This window comes from Doryrhamphus excisus, linkage group LG4, assembly GCF_037039965.1.
Source record: "Doryrhamphus excisus strain RoL-2023G ecotype Guam linkage group LG4, RoL_Dexc_Guam_v1.1, whole genome shotgun sequence".
NCBI lineage: Eukaryota > Metazoa > Chordata > Actinopteri > Syngnathiformes > Syngnathidae > Doryrhamphus > Doryrhamphus excisus.
This window is the reverse complement of record NC_136360.1, coordinates 10,383,574-10,401,292: the sequence shown is the minus strand read 5'-3', so window position 1 is coordinate 10,401,292 and position 17,719 is coordinate 10,383,574. Positions and strand designations below refer to the sequence as shown.

Genomic DNA, 17,719 nt, shown 5'->3' with positions numbered 1-17,719 from the left:
GGGCAAAAAAGTGTCTTCCTGAAAGGATATCTGCCAGACTAATAAGGGCGGAGTCATTATCATTCCAGGCCGCCCAAGGCTACAGTTACCTCTTTAAAAAAAGAGACAGGGAGCGGCGACACATTCACACTCCATGCTGTGATGCATTCAAGAGAGATTGTGTTGCCGTCTGGCTTTTCATTGATATGATGATGGATGATGTCAAAAAGAGTCACAGGGAAACCCAAAGCAGGAAGTGCGTCCTACGTATCAGACGACGAAGCAAGGTCAAAGGAGCACATCCAGCAGGAAGCAGCTGTTGGGCGAAAGCTCTTTGCCGTTTGTTGGGTTGGGGGGATTTTTTTCTAAAAGTTCATTGTCACCGCAGTCGAGACGGGACCGGTGAGCCATTGCGGCGGGGGGTTGGTGACGGGGCGCTCGTATTCAAAGATACATGACACATGTATCAGTGCACCAACATTAGAAACGTGTTCCACTTACATGATGCACGTTTATGTATGATAGGATTAGCATTACCACCAATTTCTTTCTTTACTTACTTTTACTTTGAGTGAATAATGCATGAATTTACAGTATATCTCAAAATGTAGGAGGTGGTTTTCCATGGTGGTGATCTAAATTAGTTCAGGAGATTGGTGTACTAATAATAGTATGGAGGTATGGAATTGGTTGTTTATTATTTTTATCTTGAATTATCAAAGACAATAGGAAGTACACTACTTGTGTGCAACCATCAATACCGTTCTGACCCAACTATACCCAACTTCTCGTATTCAATACACATTTTTGTCTATGACATATTGATACATTTAAAACAAAATACTCTTCCAGTCTTATATTTGGGTCAATATCATGGTTGTCAGCCATGTTTGTTTACATTCAACTGAAGTCTTTAACCTCCTGTTAATTTTCATGCATAAATCCTCTGTAGATCGTCGAATAATAGACATGCTGTCTATTTTAGACTTTTTTTTAGGGGGGAAAGTACCTTTTTGTAGTCATCTGCCATGTTTTTTGTTGATGCTCAAATTAGATTCCCTGGAGTTGGACTTTGTGAGCTCCAAGTTGGAAGTTTCCTACTTCGCAGCCATCTTGAAGGCATCATAAATGCCTTTCTACTTCAAAATGCTCCTGGAAAAAACCACAACTAACACTTAAGTGCTGCTGCAGACATAATTAATTGACTGCTAATTGATCCACTGATTACTTAGTGAAAATGTTAACAAATATTTGTGTGATTTATTGGGACATTTTTGGCAAGCGCATGAATTTGAGCATCTTCCAAACCAAAATATTAACACAATAATGAGAGTACATGGCTAGTCTTCTGGTGACTAACTCTTGCTGCACGCGTATTCGCTTCCTGTGTGACTAATGCGCTTCTTTATGTGTCAGCCCTGACATTTCACTTGTGGTTAAGGACACACAAGTTGAGGCGTGAGCACACACTCTTGGAACTACACAGTCTGTCATGAAAGTGGCCATAAGTTAATTACTGTGACGAGTTCAGGGGTTGAAGGTCGGAAGGTTTCGGCAGCACAGCTGGGAGAACAGTCGGCTTTCCGTGACGTCTCAGATGGAATGACATACGAGCCTCCTAATTATGGCATATACATTGTCATGATGCACTGCACAAACCAATCAGCCAGCACAAAGACGCTCTTTAAAAGCATGAAGGCAGCGCATGATGTCAATCCGCCTGGCAAAGGTCACCTTTGAAAGTCATGATGTGGTCAGCGGGTTTGTGGTTTTCTCCCTTACTTTCTACACTTCCTGCCTCATTTCCTGTATGATGTCATCAAATATGCCAGGAAGAGATTTTTTTTTTCTATGCCATTCTTTTTCTCTTCCGTCAAAGTTCTCAGGGGAATTCTCCACCATGGCCATTCAAATTTGGGGATTAGCCAGAATATATTGTATTTCATGTCTGGGTGAGCTGTGCTGAAATGATTCCAGGATTAGTCACCTGCTGGCGTGTTCAGGAGTGTTCAAAATGTGTTTGGCAATTTGTGATGTAACTATTTAGCACCTCTGGTGGAGATCGAGCTAGAATAACATTTGAATAAATGTTGACACATTTCAGTTTTGTTACAATTTTGTTTCCCCTATTTGATCCTGAAATGAATAAAAAACAGAACCCATCTACTTTAAATGTACTAATATTTTGAAAATATTTAAGATCACTGAGATAACTATACACTAAAAAAAGAATCAAAGTACCTGTAGCCTCCCATTATATAAAAACAAACAATACTGCGCTTACAAATACGCTCATAATTAACAAAATTACATTTTTGTGTTGGAACCGTGGTTGTAGTGTGGGCCCCAAATGGCCGGTGGGCTCTGAGTTTACAGTGTAATGGTTCAAATAACATAAGCTCTGAGACCATCACGTATGTCAGGTACTATGATGGTATTATTACACTATTAGCTAACCAACCCTGTTCACGTAACGGGGCGAGTATAACCCTAGGCTTACATTGAATCCTGAAGAGCTCCGGTGCAGCCTCCGGAAGCATTCCACAAGATTGAAATCCCTGTTGTAGGCTCACATTAGCTCCGGCTACTGAGGCCGTCCGGCACAACGAAAATAATTTGAGGTCTAACTGCAGATGCCAGAGCACTCTCTGGTCAGTGTGTGGGTTTCCGCAGCCGGAACGGAGGGCACCGCAGTGTCTACCAGAGTAAATGTGAGTGGCACTTTTGCAGCAATCTGGACTAGATGAAGACCAGAGCTGCACCGTAGTCAGCCCGAGCCCGTATGAGCCCGGCGTTAAAAGCTTACAGCTCTACATGCATAGTAAGATAGCTCTCAAGCCCAAATAAAAGAACTATATTCAGGTCATGTACAACATGTTACACCAGTGACAGTAAACTGAAACTTTCTTACCTTGAATTGCTGAAAGAAGTCAGGTGTTTCGCTAGATTCAAAGTGTTTCCTTCTTTGGTTTGAAAATGTTGGAGACATCGTGTGCAACCACCTCGAATGCAAAGTACCTCAACGCATGACTCCATTACCAGACGTGCTGATGAGCCCAGTTGATGTGATGACTGCCGACAGAAACAAGCAATTAGCACTCTGAAAATAAGTCCAAAACAACAGTAAACTTGGGAATTTGCAACCTGCTTTACAAAAAACAAGCCCAAAGTCGCTTATAATACGCAGACTAGATACTGACGAGTCCTGTATATTTTGCTTGTTGATATTGAATTGGTATCAAAGTATCGATTCTTGTAACAACCCTTGTCTGGGGTTGAGGTATACAGTAGACTAGAGTATGGGGTTTGGTTGTACGTATATTAGGCTTAGTATTGTCTTTAACTATTTTGTTGGAAAATAAATTCCAATCCTCTTTTTTCTCTCCCCCCCAGGTGTTCTATGTGTCTGACCTGTTCAAGCCAAGGGTCAAAGCAGCCACACCTCCTCCATCACCCATCAAGAAGGAGCTGCTGCCCTCATCTGACATCATCGAACGGAACAACCACCACAACATGGTGTGAGGGAGGTCATGTCTCTTCCCCCACTTCCTCCTCCTGCGACCGGGCGGCCAATCATGACGCTGCCCTGTTTCCCATTGAACAGTAGAATGTAGCTGCCGCGCCCCCCCTCCTCATTCTGGATCGGGATGTCCCTTTTGAGACAGCAGGGTCCGCTCATATTATGTTAACTACTACTACTACTACTATTACAACAGTCTGAATCTAATTGGAAGCTATTATGATGAGGAAAATGACAGGCGGAGCTTGAAGGAGGTAATCCAAAAAACACATTCATGAACAAGGAGAGACCTCCTGCAAAAGGAGAGAAGGAATTGTAGTGATGTTTACTCTCTGAAGTCTCTGTGGCCTTGGAGCGGCAACAACTTCCTTAGTGACAGGAAGGATTTTACTACAGCTAAATGTAATTTAAAGCACTGTTAGTTTGTGTGTTTGCTTGTTTGAAAGGTCATTGTCCATGATCACCACTCGCTGCCTGGGGCGCCTCCAAGCCACGATGCGGTTTTTGAATGTCACGCCAACTTTTCTGACGTCAGCTTCTCGGGCCTTCCTCCCAGCGCGCTCAGTGTAGCCCAAACACGGGATGTTGCATTTCTTAGATTTAGATCAAGTCAGGGTGGGTGGGTGTGGCTTCTCCAGGCACCTTACCTGTGGGGGGCGTGGCTGTGCTGTGCCTCTCTCTCTGTGTCTGGGGGACAAGGAGGAAGGAAGAGGATGGGTGGAGCCATAGTGCATCACCATGGAAACAGGGTGAGGTTTGCCACATCATGTTGGGATGTTTGGGGCTCTTCCTGCTGGCAGGGAGGGGCTCCAACGCAGCCCGATGGCTCTCATTGGCAAGGTATGCGTGTTGTCGTAGTGAATATGTGTGTACAGGTGTATGAACATTGTGCGCTGTGAGCCGGTTTTGTGTGGCAAAAAACCTGTGTAAGGTGTTGTGGTTCTAAAAACTGTGGATCTATAATGTTTTTTCCCCATTGTTACAGCGCCCCCTTTCAGTCATCACATTGTTGCACATCTTCATCATCGTATAGTCCGTCCGATCACTTCTCGACATTATATCTTGTTGTTTTTATATATATATATAAATATATATATATGTATAAATAATGTATAGATCACTAAAAAGTAACTGTGTACATGTTTAGATATATCCACTATGATTACAGACCTGTGTTCTTTACAAAGTGCTGCTTGAAAAGCAATCAGCGGAAAGACTTTTGTATCTAGATGAGTCGACCATTGTAGATTGTCATAGTAAGGTTTGTAATACGCACCCAATTTTATTACATCCCATATTAGTATTTTTGTATTGTCTTATGTTTTTTGTACTGAAGAAATAGCGACAATGCTGTTTTTTCTGCAAATTGTACCTAGCTCTACTACATGTGCTTTGCAATAAAAAGCTCATTAAGAACACACATTGGCTATGATTTCTTTTATTTCACTAACCTTGATAAATGTAATTATGACAGCACCCTAACCTTGACATAACCCTAATTTGTAGGGTTTAATTTCACGGTGTTCGGCCTCAGATTAGTGTCTAGGTTAGAGTTAGACTTGAGTTTGGGTTTTGGTTAGGGGTAGTCCATTCTAGGTGTTTGCCCACAATGAGAGACAAAAGGTGTAAACATATGCTATCAGTACATGTGCATGATGACTAACTAAAACCATAACCCTAGTATTATGGTTGAAAGTATGAAAGTATTTTATCGGTCCCGCCTTTCATATTTTTTGAAAATGCATGTTAGGTTAATTGGCGACTCCAAATTGTCCATAGGTATGAATGTGAGTGTGAATGGTTGTTTGTCTATATGTGCCCTGTGATTGGCTAGCGACCAGTCCAAGGTTTACCCCGCCTCTCGCCCGAAGACAGCTGGGATAAGCTCCAGCATGCCCATAACCATTGTGAGAATAAGCAGTATCGAAAATGGATGGATGATTGCAGAGTGGGATAATTTGCTCACGCCAGCTTGTCGTTGCCGTTAGACAAGGCAACAACTACTTAATGAGGAAAACCCCTCCGCCATCACATGAGCAGAAGTGAGCTGTTGGGCACTGCTGCCGAAAAACCAGTATAATATACTGTATGAATATTTCAGCGTTCTCCTGGTATTTTTTGTCTTCTACTCTAATGTGACTATAATTCCACTTTGATGGCGGTCTACACAAGTCGGACAAACGGAAGACGATGGATCTGGATCAGGAATTTCCCCTTGTGGGACTAATAAAGGCATATCTTATCTTATGTGCAGACGTTCTTTCTTCTACTGTTTTGTTGTGTCACATGAGCGCCACATGTAGGTGTTCCTTATGTATGACATTGTATTCACCCAGTAATACGTTCCGGTGTGGATACGTTCCTGATCCAAAACTGTGTGAATGTGTGAACTCAGGACCATTCCAGGTTAATTAACCCTAACCCACACTGTTGATACTGTATCCTTGAATGGATCGGCTGTTATTTTATGAAAAAAAAAAAGGGAAAAGGGAGAAAAGCATACCAAACCATTTCACGGTTTGTGATTGTGACCAAAACCAGTAGAGTAATTGTGTCATTTTGTGCACCACAAAGCAAAGTACAACTTGACAGACATCACTACTGACTCTCCAAATCATCATGTATGTGCACTGATAGCACGTTTACATCATGCATACGCACTGTTAGTACATATTGACATTATTCGCCCACCACTGTGGGCAAATATGAGAAGATTAACAAGTCGTTGCTTGATGGTTTCAAGGCTATGGCCTGCATGTTTACCCTCAGCACAGCCTTTTATTGAAACTGACAGTACATCTGCTCCGAGGTCAGCTTTAAAGCAAAAATTAAGAAAAAAAAAGAGCCCAGAATCAGAACCAAAGTGCTGCCTGTGAACAGCTGGCGGTCCTGACTGGGCTTAGCCATGCGTGGCTATAATAGCCAAGGGCCCGACGCCAAGCACAAAAGAGGCCCATGTTGTGGTCGTGTTTTTTGGCAGGAACTGTGCTGGCACCGGGCCGGCCAACTCGGGCCCAAGTCATTACATTGAACGTCTCTCAGCGAGCTGTGTGTTCATTTTGTAGTCACATGGCCATCTTATGTTGCTAACCATAGTCATTTCTGTGAGCATAAAATTGGATGGCAACATCCACGCTTGTTTGAATGCCAAATTTGGTTTGTCACTTGTTCCTAGGCAGAATTTGTCAAAAACAAATATTTATGCCTCATAGGTCAATGAAAAAAAATTCAGGTCCCCAGTCTGGCCCACTACTACGGTAGTCTGTTTGAATGGCAGGACGGGGAAGTCAAACAGAAGTCAAACACCACAACTATAAGGATTATCAGACAAGTTCATGTATACTATGTGTAACAATTACCTGGGTTAGATTCCACCTGCCATCTTTTTGTGGAGTTTGCATGTTCTCCCGTGCAAGCATGGGTTTTCTCCAGGTACTCCAGTTTCCTCCCACATTCCAAAAACATGCTAGGTTAATTGGTGACTCCAAATTGTCCATAGGTATGAATGTGAGTGTGAATGGTTGTTTGTCTATATGTGCCCTGTGATTGGCTGGCAACCAGTCTAGGGTGTACCCCGGCTCTCGCCCAAAGACAGCTGGGATAGGCTCCAGCACCCCCGCGACCCTCGTGAGGACAAGCAGTAGAAAATGAATGAATGAATGTTACAAAGCCGTTACTGCTACCAACAGTAAAACATCGTCATTGAAGCATCCCGGCAGCTTTCTTCTTTGTTTCACTTTTGTCTGAACTTAATGTGTCAAACGCAGTGCTCAATTCCAACATCTCCAAATAGCACATCGTCTATGTTTCCTGTCCACAACCACACAACAAATCCTCATTCTCAACCACAAGATGCATTCAGGGACACCTTTGAATATTAACACATAACACAAGCAGTTCGCTCCAATGCCACACTTCAGATATTTGAAGGTTTTTCAAAAAAGTAAAGCAATAATTACTTTACTTGGTAACTGATCACATTTGGGAAGGAGTAATTCCATTTTTTTCTTTTTTTTGAAAAAGTAACCCAGCCACCCACCTCAGCAAATAAGTGAACCTGCGGACACCGAGTGCATAGTATAGAATTGTAAGGTTTATAGTGTGTGCAAAGCTTAGTGTGTGGTTCCAATCCTGCCTCACGTACTGCCACTTCCATATTACATACATGTATCTCACTGGTCTACAGAATCTCCCCTTGACTAATTTTTGGGTTCTGATTTCAAATCTGATGTCAGTTGTTTTTAGCCTTCATTTTTGTTTTTGGTAATCTTTTACTCACTCCCCCTAAAAAGCTTAAAAATATATACACAAAAAGCAATTTCTGATCTGCCTTCTGTAGGCTAGATTTGTAGCTATGAAAGCCAGATTGTTGCTCAAACTGCTCAATTTGCATGGGTTCACTGGTTCATTTCACTACAAGCAGGAGTGTTATTCTATCTTGTTGAACTTCAGAACTTCACTTCTCTTGGCAGTCTTAGTGCAGTTATCATAAGGAAATATTTCACCAAGATATAAAAGTGATGGGAAAAAGGCATCAGGGAAGACAGAATGTTAGATATGATAGCAGACAACTGCTGGATGCTGAGCACTCCCATCAATTTAAAAGAAGTAAGCTGTTATCAGAAAACTATGTTCTATGTTCCTTTGTGCTTAATGTACGCCATGTCAATAACTTATTGACCTGTTCAATACCTGTTTTTGTCTTCACAGCTTCACATTAATTTATGCATTTAATGGTTTTCATTCTTGCAACTTCAATCACATGTTGTAGACCTGTGTTATCATTCATAATCGTGATGCTATAGCTCACATTCTGATTGGCTTCTGGCTGCCCTGTTCTCACAGTATGGCTTTTCGAGAAATTTAATCTTCCAAGACTGAAAGACCTCGATTCTCATGACACCCTTACCCCTTCAGATGATGAAAACATAACATCTCACCTCACCCCTTTCTGCTTGGTTTGGAACAAAATGTTGATATTGCACTTGTTAGATCACGAAAATAATAATACCTTGTAAAACAAAGTTAAAAATATATTTTTGTCAAGTATTAACCTGCTTGTATAGAGGATGTGCACTAAAAAGAGGACACAATGGGGTGCTGGATGCTACTGTTTAAATAAAGTCAGTGTCTCGTAGGCGGGAGCAGGATTAACATCAGGGATTAACGTGGTGTTTTTCTGCTCATGATCCCACATGAGAACACTACCCCTTTGTCTGTTTTGGCAGTTTTTAAAAAATGTCCCAATAAAAGCTCAATCCTGTGAGGGGGCGCAGAATGGCCTTAGACTTGAGGCTCATGTTAATTGTGGAGCACAGGAAGGCGGGATTAACCTAATTCCTCTGTTCCAATTTTAAGGGCTGCATGCTTCCACGCAAATGAAATGGAGCAGGCATTTTATTTTATGATCAAATTCAAGAAATGTCTTTTGAGAGGTTCAGTAGAAAGTATAAGAATAAGAATGAAGAAAATACATAGTTGCAGTAGATACAGTAATAGCTATCAGGTTAGTTAATATTAAGTATTTTCAAGTCATCAGACAAAAACCTGAGCGAGTCAGTGATGTCAAAGTCTGAATCGAGCCAAGTCTTTGATGATGTTCTCAAGCCAAGTCCAAAGTCGTCAAAATCATGATATATGTCTCAAATCCATGTTGCGTCACTCAAGGCTACACCTCAAGTAAACTGTCATCTTCCTACTCCTTTTCTGACATGTTGAAAGTGGAGGGTTAAATAAAATCTGCTTCTTTGCACTTTCAGACATGTTGAAAGGGTAGGATTAAGCTGTGCTTCTTCTGACTCAATTTCAGACATCTTGAAGGGGTAGAATAAAATAAAATCTGCTTCTTTCCACTCCTTTTTGGACACGATGAAAGGGTAGGATGAAATAACATCTGCTTCTTCTTACGTCTTTTCAGACATGCTGAATTGTGCAATTGTAAATATGGGATGGACTTCAACGTAACTTTGTTAAGTTTGTTTAAAATCAACTAAACCATTACGTTTACCAATAATCCCTTATTGCTGCTTTAAGGTGGACAGTGGAAGAATAATTAGCGAGTCACTCTGACTCCCAGCTGCCTCATTTCCTGGCCTTCCCCGTGTGTTTGCATGTTGTGTCATCGATTGAGCATCCATCTACATGTGGACGACCTGCTCAGCATTCGGCCCTTCTGCTCACACTGCGATGACCGCTTGCAGTCATCCAGTGGAATGTGTACATTTTAGGCTGAAACATGAGCTGGCAATAAGAGTAAAGTAAGAATTATAGTGCATGGTGCACATCGTTCATGCCTGCTATGGTTTCTGTTCTTTTAGGGGCCCGGGTGATGATGTCTTGCGGGCTGAATTGTAACTTATGTTTTAGGAAAAAACTCCCAAAGCTCTCCTGTCATCAGCTTCTAGCTGGTGCAGCTTGTTTATGGATGTGTTGGAACGAATCACCATCATGCCCTACCTAATTTGTCATTCTTGCTGATGATTATCCCTGCAGAAGCCTTCAGCCTTATCTGCTCACTTGTGTTTTTTCTTCACGTGTAGGTTTGTAAAAGAAGTGGGGACTGCCAGTGATGTCCTTTACGGGGGATTTCATGCTTGTCTTTGGCCTGCAGCCAACCTAAACACGTGGAAGATGGCCTGCTCATTGTTACCCACCTCCTATTAAGTCACTATAGCTACGTAATTAAATACTTTTGTTATATAGAATATGAATTAATTCAAATTGTGAAATGGTAATGGTTCATTTTGAACATGCTTAACAAGTTACAGTATATTAACAGAGTTTATTTAATGATTAATTTCTATTCACTTCCTGTGTTTAACATGCAACCAAGGTTACCAATTTTTAATAGTGAAAGAAAAAGGTTCAAATGTGCACTAGTAAAGTTAATAGAGCTTGTATATACCTAGCTTATACAGTAAGAAAAAAAATGTATCAAACTATACATGTGCCCTGCAATTAGCTGGCTATCAGTCCCTGGAGTCTGCATCTCAAAATCAGCTGGGATAGGCTCCAGCATACCCCTGCAACCTCACTGAGGACAAGCAGCATAGCTTTGTTTTGTCATTTACTGAATGGCCTTTGTTCACAATTGACACTTTCAATCATGAAATAAATACTTCAAATACAATAACAGTAAATGAATAACATGTTGCTAGAATCCCTGGCACTGTAATGGTACAGAGGGCATGGGTTTGATTCCCAGCCAGGGTCTTGTTATTAGAAGTATCAGGTGTAAAATCTAAGCCAAGGCCATTCAAATGATTGACTCAATGTGGCGATCCCAATTTGAATAATGTAATTTTGTTATGTTACATGTCAATTAACAGTTCTATGTTCTATGCAATCGCAGATTTAGATTTTTGCATTGGAACTCATTCAACATGCAGGCATACCTAATGCATCGTCAACGCTCCAAACTCTCACCAGATGTTTGTTTGTTGTCTTTGTCAGGCCTATTGGAGCAACAAAGATAGTGTTTCCTTTGAGAGTGAACACAATAACTGTCTATGATTATTTATGACCTCTCTAAAGGGGACAATGTATACCATGAGTATTTTACTGCATTCACATGCTTTTTTAAAGGTTTCATTCCTGGAGTGGACGGAAGGCACCATTGCCTTGACAGCGTTACTGCTGACATGCAGATAAACACTTTTGAAGTTATTGTGTTTTATTATTCTCTCTTTGATACATAAAACTAAACACGCACCATGGGAAAATACCATTTGTTGATGTTGTTGCCCAAAAATTGAACACTAATCAGATGTTGTAAAGTTTCAGAGGTCCCACAATATCATTCTGGCATATAGTTGATAGTTGACAGTATGATTGGCTTCTGGCTGCCCTTTTCTTGCCACACAGCTTTTCTCCAAACAAGAAATCTCATCTATCTTGTATATTTCCAAAACAGTCCTATCAAAGTTTATATTGCAGCCAAACATGTTGCTAAAAGACACAGAGGGAAAATAACCTTTGGCTTGTCAGTTTTTCCTCTTTGGCGGTGATTTTAAGTTACTTTTTTAAAATAAGCCCGATTGGCAATGGAGTTTTGAATTGGGTTTATTAGCCCATTGAGTTGAATGAAATGAAAAAGATTTAATTGAAACGTTGATACAAAGTATATTGTACCGTATTTTCTGGATATAAGTCGCTCCAGAATATAAGTGACACAAGGCCAAAAATGCATAATTAGTTAGAAAAAAAACATGCATAAGTCGCATTGGAGTATAAGTCGCATTTTTTGCGGGTAATTTATTTTACAAACTACTTGACCAAAACAGACATTACATCCTCTTGGAAGGCAAGTACTAAAAATAAAAGAATAGAGAACAGGCTGAATAGGTGTAAGATATGCAAACACAATGGTTATTCAGCTACACAAAAAATAAACATGAACAGAAAAGGTGTTTATGTAACATAAACAGTGATAAACAGTAACATAAACACAGGAACGGCCAAACTATGAAAAAGAGTGTGATTTATAGTCCGGAAAATACGGTACTTACGAAATCAAACGTTAATTTATAATCTTGGTCAAGGTGACTCATATTAAATACATTCAGACTGTGGTGTGTGCAGCATAACTTTACTTTTAAGGTGAGAAAAATGTCTGCAATTTTAATAAAATTCAAATTAAAACAGCAGTGTACTTTCTCAGGAATAAAATGAATGATTTCTGTCTCCCTAATCTAAGAAGTGGATGGTTGAAGGAGGGCACCCAGAGGTAACACATTGTTGTTGCGCCATCTACCTTCATCATACCAACATCTGCTTCCACTCCGGGGCCAGATTACAAACGTAAGCAGAGCGGCATGTTACAGCAATCCCTCTTCTGGTTATGACGCTCATTTCCAGGCAATGGAAGATGATGGATATGCTGCAAAGAGGGGAGGTGGGGGGGTCAGCTCAAATTGATGTGTCAGAAGAGGCCTCCCCAGTTGCTGAGCATCACAAATGGGTGATAAACAACTGGATGCTAAGCACTGAGGTGAAAGGTCAGAGGTGAGGATGGTGGAAAGGGTTAACAGGTAGCGCAGATTGCTGAGCGATGAAAGGTAAAGGCTTGCTTGGATGATGATGTATGTGGCTGGGATCCTCCTTCTCTGTGGGATCTGTCTATTGTCTGTCCCCACTCACTTTATCTCCTTCTTTGCGCCATAAACAAACACACTTTTTACATCCGGGTTTCATGCTGCCAATTCCGATAATCCATACAGAGTGAGATTGGCCGATACTGATCATATGTATTAACTATGAATTTGTCAATATAGTATTTATGTTAAGTGTCTCTGGCAAGGTGCGCCAAAGCTAGGATAAATTCAAGCGCCCCGACTGCCAGCTATGCCAGTTGTAGGATAATACAACTCTATAGTTAAATGAATATGATAATAGTCATGGTTTTATTTCATTTGAACATGCATCAGATTACAATTGAGTGCATCACATAATCAGTTCACAGTTCCACATGTCCAAAAGGAGTAGGAAGAAGCAAAGCTTATTAAATCCTACCCCTCCATCTGGTACTTTTACAATCAGTAACTGTTACATTTGTTCACTTCCTGCTTTCCATAATACAGTTTAACTTTTTTTTTGTTGTTCTTCTATGTTATTGTACAGTTTTGACACATATTATTCACATATTGAAATAATATGAATTAATTCTACATTATCATTCATTCATTCATTTTCTACCGCTTTTCCTCACGAGGGTCGCGGGGGTGCTGGAGCCTATCCCAGCTGTCTTCGGGCGTACACCCTAGACTGGTCGCCAGCCAATCACAGGGCACACATAGACAAACAACCATTCACACTCACATTCATACCTATGGACAATTTGGAGTAGCCAATTAACCTAGCATGTTTTTGGAATGTGGGAGGAAACCGGAGTACCCAGAGAAAACCCACGCATGCACGGGGAGAACATGCACACTCCACACAGAGATGCCCGAGGGTGGAATTGAACACTGGTCTCCTAGTTGTGAGGTCTGTGCGCTAACCCCTAGACCACCGTGCCTAATTCTACACTATTTATTATATATTTCAATTCTTCTTCTTCTTTCTTTTTGGGCTTTTCCCTTCAGCGGTCGCCACAGCAAATCAATCTCCTCCATCCAACCCTGTCTTCTGACACCAACTACCCTCATGTCCTCCTTCACTACATCCATAAACCTCCTCTTTGGTCTTCCTCTACGCCTCCTACCTGGCGGCTATAAACGCAGCATCCTTAGACCAATATATTCACTATCTCTCCTCTATCTCTATCTAATATCTCCAAGGCCTCTAACATGTAATGTCCCTCTGATGTACTCTGATATATTTTAATTATAAATGTATTATCATGAACTACTTTTCACAAACTATTTCAAACTCTAAAATATTTTGGACCAATGGACCATGTGTTCATTCTTCCAGAATCCGGTGCCAAAGCACTGTGCTCTGAAATTGTAGCGCTCTGTATGAAAACTCCACAAGAGTCATACGACATTCATCTACAGCACAGCAACGTGCAAATGAGTCTTCGCTAAGGATTGTATGGATAATGGAGCTAAACAACATCATTCGCTGACAGGAGTGTTCTACTGCAGAAACCTTACCCAAAGGTAAAGTACTGATGCAGCTTTTCTGTCAGCTTTCTAGCTTTTATGTATATACTGCTTATCCTCACGGGAGACGCGGCATGCTGGAGCCTATCCCAGCTGTCTCAAATTGCATGCTGAGTATGACAAATTCAGACACTGTTTGACACAATGATAAGGCACATAAGGTGAAGGTTTTGCGGTGAAAAAAATGGGACCTTACTCAATTTTAATTTGAGACCCCTAGAATATAGAAAAATATAGAATAAAAAAAATAGAAATAAATCACATTTTGTCCAGCTGGGACATGGTGGTGCAACCATGTGGAGAACATAAGGCAGGCGTGCACTTATGATTTTGTTTATTTCCTCTTTATTGTTTTGGGATGGGACTGTGTTGGAAATGCAGGAGGAGACTAGACGACAGCTCTCTGCATGAAGGCTCAGAGAGTAGCGTATTCATTATGAGTCTCCATGCTCAAGCTAACAGTGTGTACCCAAGTTAGGGCTGAGCTCCAGCCAGGGTGAACGGCTCGTTTCTCTCCCTGCAAGCTGCCACTGTGGCCACAATCCCACAATCCTCCATTCACATGCCGTTTCTATATGCAGAACACCTTCCTAGCTCAATGTGAGCTGGATGGGCCCTGGCTAGCAGAGAAAGGTCCACTGAGGGGGTCTGAATGTTTGGACCACTGAGGTATAATGTAGCCAAGTTCCCAGGAGAGAGAGAGTGTGTTGAATTCGTTTTTGTATCGAACATTTACAGAAGCACCATTTATTCAACTTGACTGGGGATATGTGAAATATAATGATGATGTATGCAGTCAGCGAGCCTGAAGGGGGATTTACTCACATGCCACTGTCACTTCCTGTCCAAGCAAGACAGCAATATGGCGGAGTGGAGAAAACTAAATATCTCAGCTTGTTTATGTGGGCTGACTTTGGAAAGTTCAATAAAGAAAGTGACTTACCATCTTTCCTCAAATGGAATAAATGCCGGGCCTCAAGACACCAGGTCACAAGTTACTCATCTGTTCAGAGAAAAAAACAAAACAAAATTAAGACACTTGATTAAAATAGATCAAATATAATTGGAAAAAATATTTATTTATTTTGACTTCGGTTTCCTCCCACATTCCCAAAACATACTAGGTTAATTGGCGACTCCAAATTGTCCATAGGTATGAATGTGAGTGTGAATGGTTGTTTGTCTATATGTGCCCTGTGATTGGCTGGCGACCAGTCCAGCGTGACAGCTGCGATAGGCTCTAGCACCCCCGCAACTCTTGTGAGGATAAGCGGTAGAATATGAATGAATGAAAGAATAAATGTATTTATTTTGTTTTTACTAATATATACAACGTGTCAACATTTTTCTTTCTTTTCTTCAAGTCAATATTTGTATTTACTACTGGTCCTGTCTTCATAAGGGGTCACAAGTAAGCTGGACCGACCCCAGCTGAGAGGCGGGGCTACACCCTGAACTGGTCCCTATAGTTGTACCAATGCTGGTAAATGTCTTCCAGTGCAGATCAACTCTTGAGGACTTTTTGCATCAAAGTGATTGAAGTGTACAGCCTGATGGAAACTAGCCTTAAGTGTCTTCTCCCTGGTTGGTGGACCACAGGGCGGCTACAGAATGTGTGTAGACATAAAGCAAAGTTACTTTTAAAAGGCCGCACTAATGCTAATTCTTTTTATGGCCTTATTAGAAGAGCAGGAGGGAGCTGTTAGCAGTCTAAAGAGTGTGTGTGTAGCATCTGGTAACGAGGCAATTAGAAGGCTACTTGATGGTTCCTGCTGATATGCCCAAGCAGGAAAAGACACTGATCAGTCCTTTAGCAGGGTGCCAAATGGAGCACATAGACAAACACTATATGACAGCTCACACCACAGATTCCTTGATGGCGACATTACAGACTAATGGCGGATTCTATTGTAGCATCACAGTGTGTGTGCGTGTGTCATGGAAACGGATGATGTGTGGTTATGGGGAATCAGATCCTGGGAAAATAGTGTGTTTGTGTCTCTGGATGCACTTAGTGGACGTTTTTGTGGTGTGTGTAGTGGTCACACACACATTCTGGCTTCACAGCTTGTGCAATGTTAAATTGGAGCTGGCACAAACATGCCTTCCTTCCCATCATTGTATTAGTGCCCAGCTTGGTACCCCCTCCTCAACCTCGCCACACACACACACACACACACACACACACACACACACACACACACACACCTTCTCTTGTGTCTGTTGTTATTAATGATGCAGAGAAGATGACCTCCACTGAGAGCTTGCAGGAGGTCAGAGGCAGAGAAAGCATGCTGGTCATGGTCCAACATACACAAAGTCATACACATTCCTCATTTAGCTGAAGCCAAGCTAAAAAGCACATAATGAAAAGAACAGACCAGCGTCGATGCATCCTCATAAAGAGGCCTGCTAACATGCTAAAAGAGCTACAGTATGCTGTCAACAAGTGGTGTGGTGCCAAAAACCGGCATAGATGATCCCTAATACAGTATGGATCAACAATTTCCCGGCCATTCATATCGTCAGGTGATAGAAGCGTGCAAAAAAAGTAGAGTAGTAGTAGTAGTAGCTGTGGAAAACAGTATGTTAGCTGATTGCACTCTCACTTGGATCTCACCTGCATATCATCTGGAAGTCCTACTGAAACTCCACTAGACACTTGCTAATGATGGGCAAAATGTTCCCCTTTAAGGGGACACATTACAAGCTGTCTTTGTGGATAATAATTTTTTTTCAGGCATATCTGTTGGGAAAAAAGGTGGCTATCATTAATAACCAGTGGGAACAGAGTTAATTGTACAACATGGACTTCCTGTGGGCATGAAGTGCCTGTACTGTGATAGTTCCATGCTGAGTCAAGAAAATAACATAGAGTGTGGAGGGTGACTCTGACTTCCCGCATTTGGCCTAAACCGTCTCAGTCATGCATCAGGAATTCTACTCTTTTTTTTTTTTTTTAACCAACACGTGCACTCACTCGTACTCTCATCCAAATAGCTCAGACGTTCTTACACAAGCGGCCACATCTGACGGCATGATGACGTTTGCTTCCAGAGAACATGTGTATATAATCGTCATCATTGTCTACCTACGGGTTCTCTGGAGAAGGGAAGATCAAAAGGGGGAATGAGGCCACCCAATACCAAAGTAAATGTTTGGAAAATGTACCTATGTGGCTTTTAAGTGTTTTAACTCTCCAAGTTGTAAAAGACGTGTTTTTTACCTCTTTACCTACCCTCTATTGTGAACAAATGTGAAGGGTACTAAAATAACATAACTCTAGTACCACCAATGAACGTTACCTCTGCTTAGCATTGTGGTTTATTAGCTTCACTAAGCAAGCCCTTTAGCGTATCGTTGTATCGCACAGGTACATCTTTTCCTGAACAAGTTTTGGTGCTGCCTGCCTTGGTTAGGTACTGCAGATGGGATGCAAACCATCAAATCTCCATATTCCACCTTGGTCCTGCTGTGACGCTGCAAACCACACCCCATGCAACACACACACACGCATTAAATTCAACTAATGCATTTGGCAAAGTTTAGCTACTAATGTTAGCCATTATACAGAGCACTGATGTGCAAGGGTGTTATGATGAAATATATCCATCCA

General features: G+C 41.4%; 1 protein-coding gene and 1 long non-coding RNA gene across 3 annotated transcripts in view; one reads left to right on the top strand and one right to left on the bottom strand.

Moving 5' to 3' along the window:
- Positions 1 to 4,932, top strand: part of plpp3 (phospholipid phosphatase 3) — a 29,136-nt gene extending 24,204 nt beyond the window's left edge. Inside the window, exon 7 of one of the 2 annotated variants that reach the window (XM_058073344.2) lies at positions 3,373 to 4,932. In XM_058073344.2, the coding sequence (XP_057929327.1) occupies positions 3,373 to 3,501 (129 nt within the window). In that variant the 3' untranslated portion in view covers positions 3,502 to 4,932. The remainder of the gene's footprint in view (positions 1 to 3,372) is intronic. The other variant, XM_058073343.2, reaches the window with a different exon arrangement.
- Positions 3,035 to 16,377, bottom strand: LOC144898362 (uncharacterized). Its single transcript, XR_013627284.1, has 4 exons — positions 16,312 to 16,377; positions 15,047 to 15,106; positions 14,929 to 14,944; positions 3,035 to 3,051 (listed from the first exon to the last, which is right to left on the bottom strand). It is a non-coding gene; the product is annotated as an uncharacterized LOC144898362 (long non-coding RNA).
- Between the last annotated feature and the right edge of the window lie 1,342 nt (positions 16,378 to 17,719).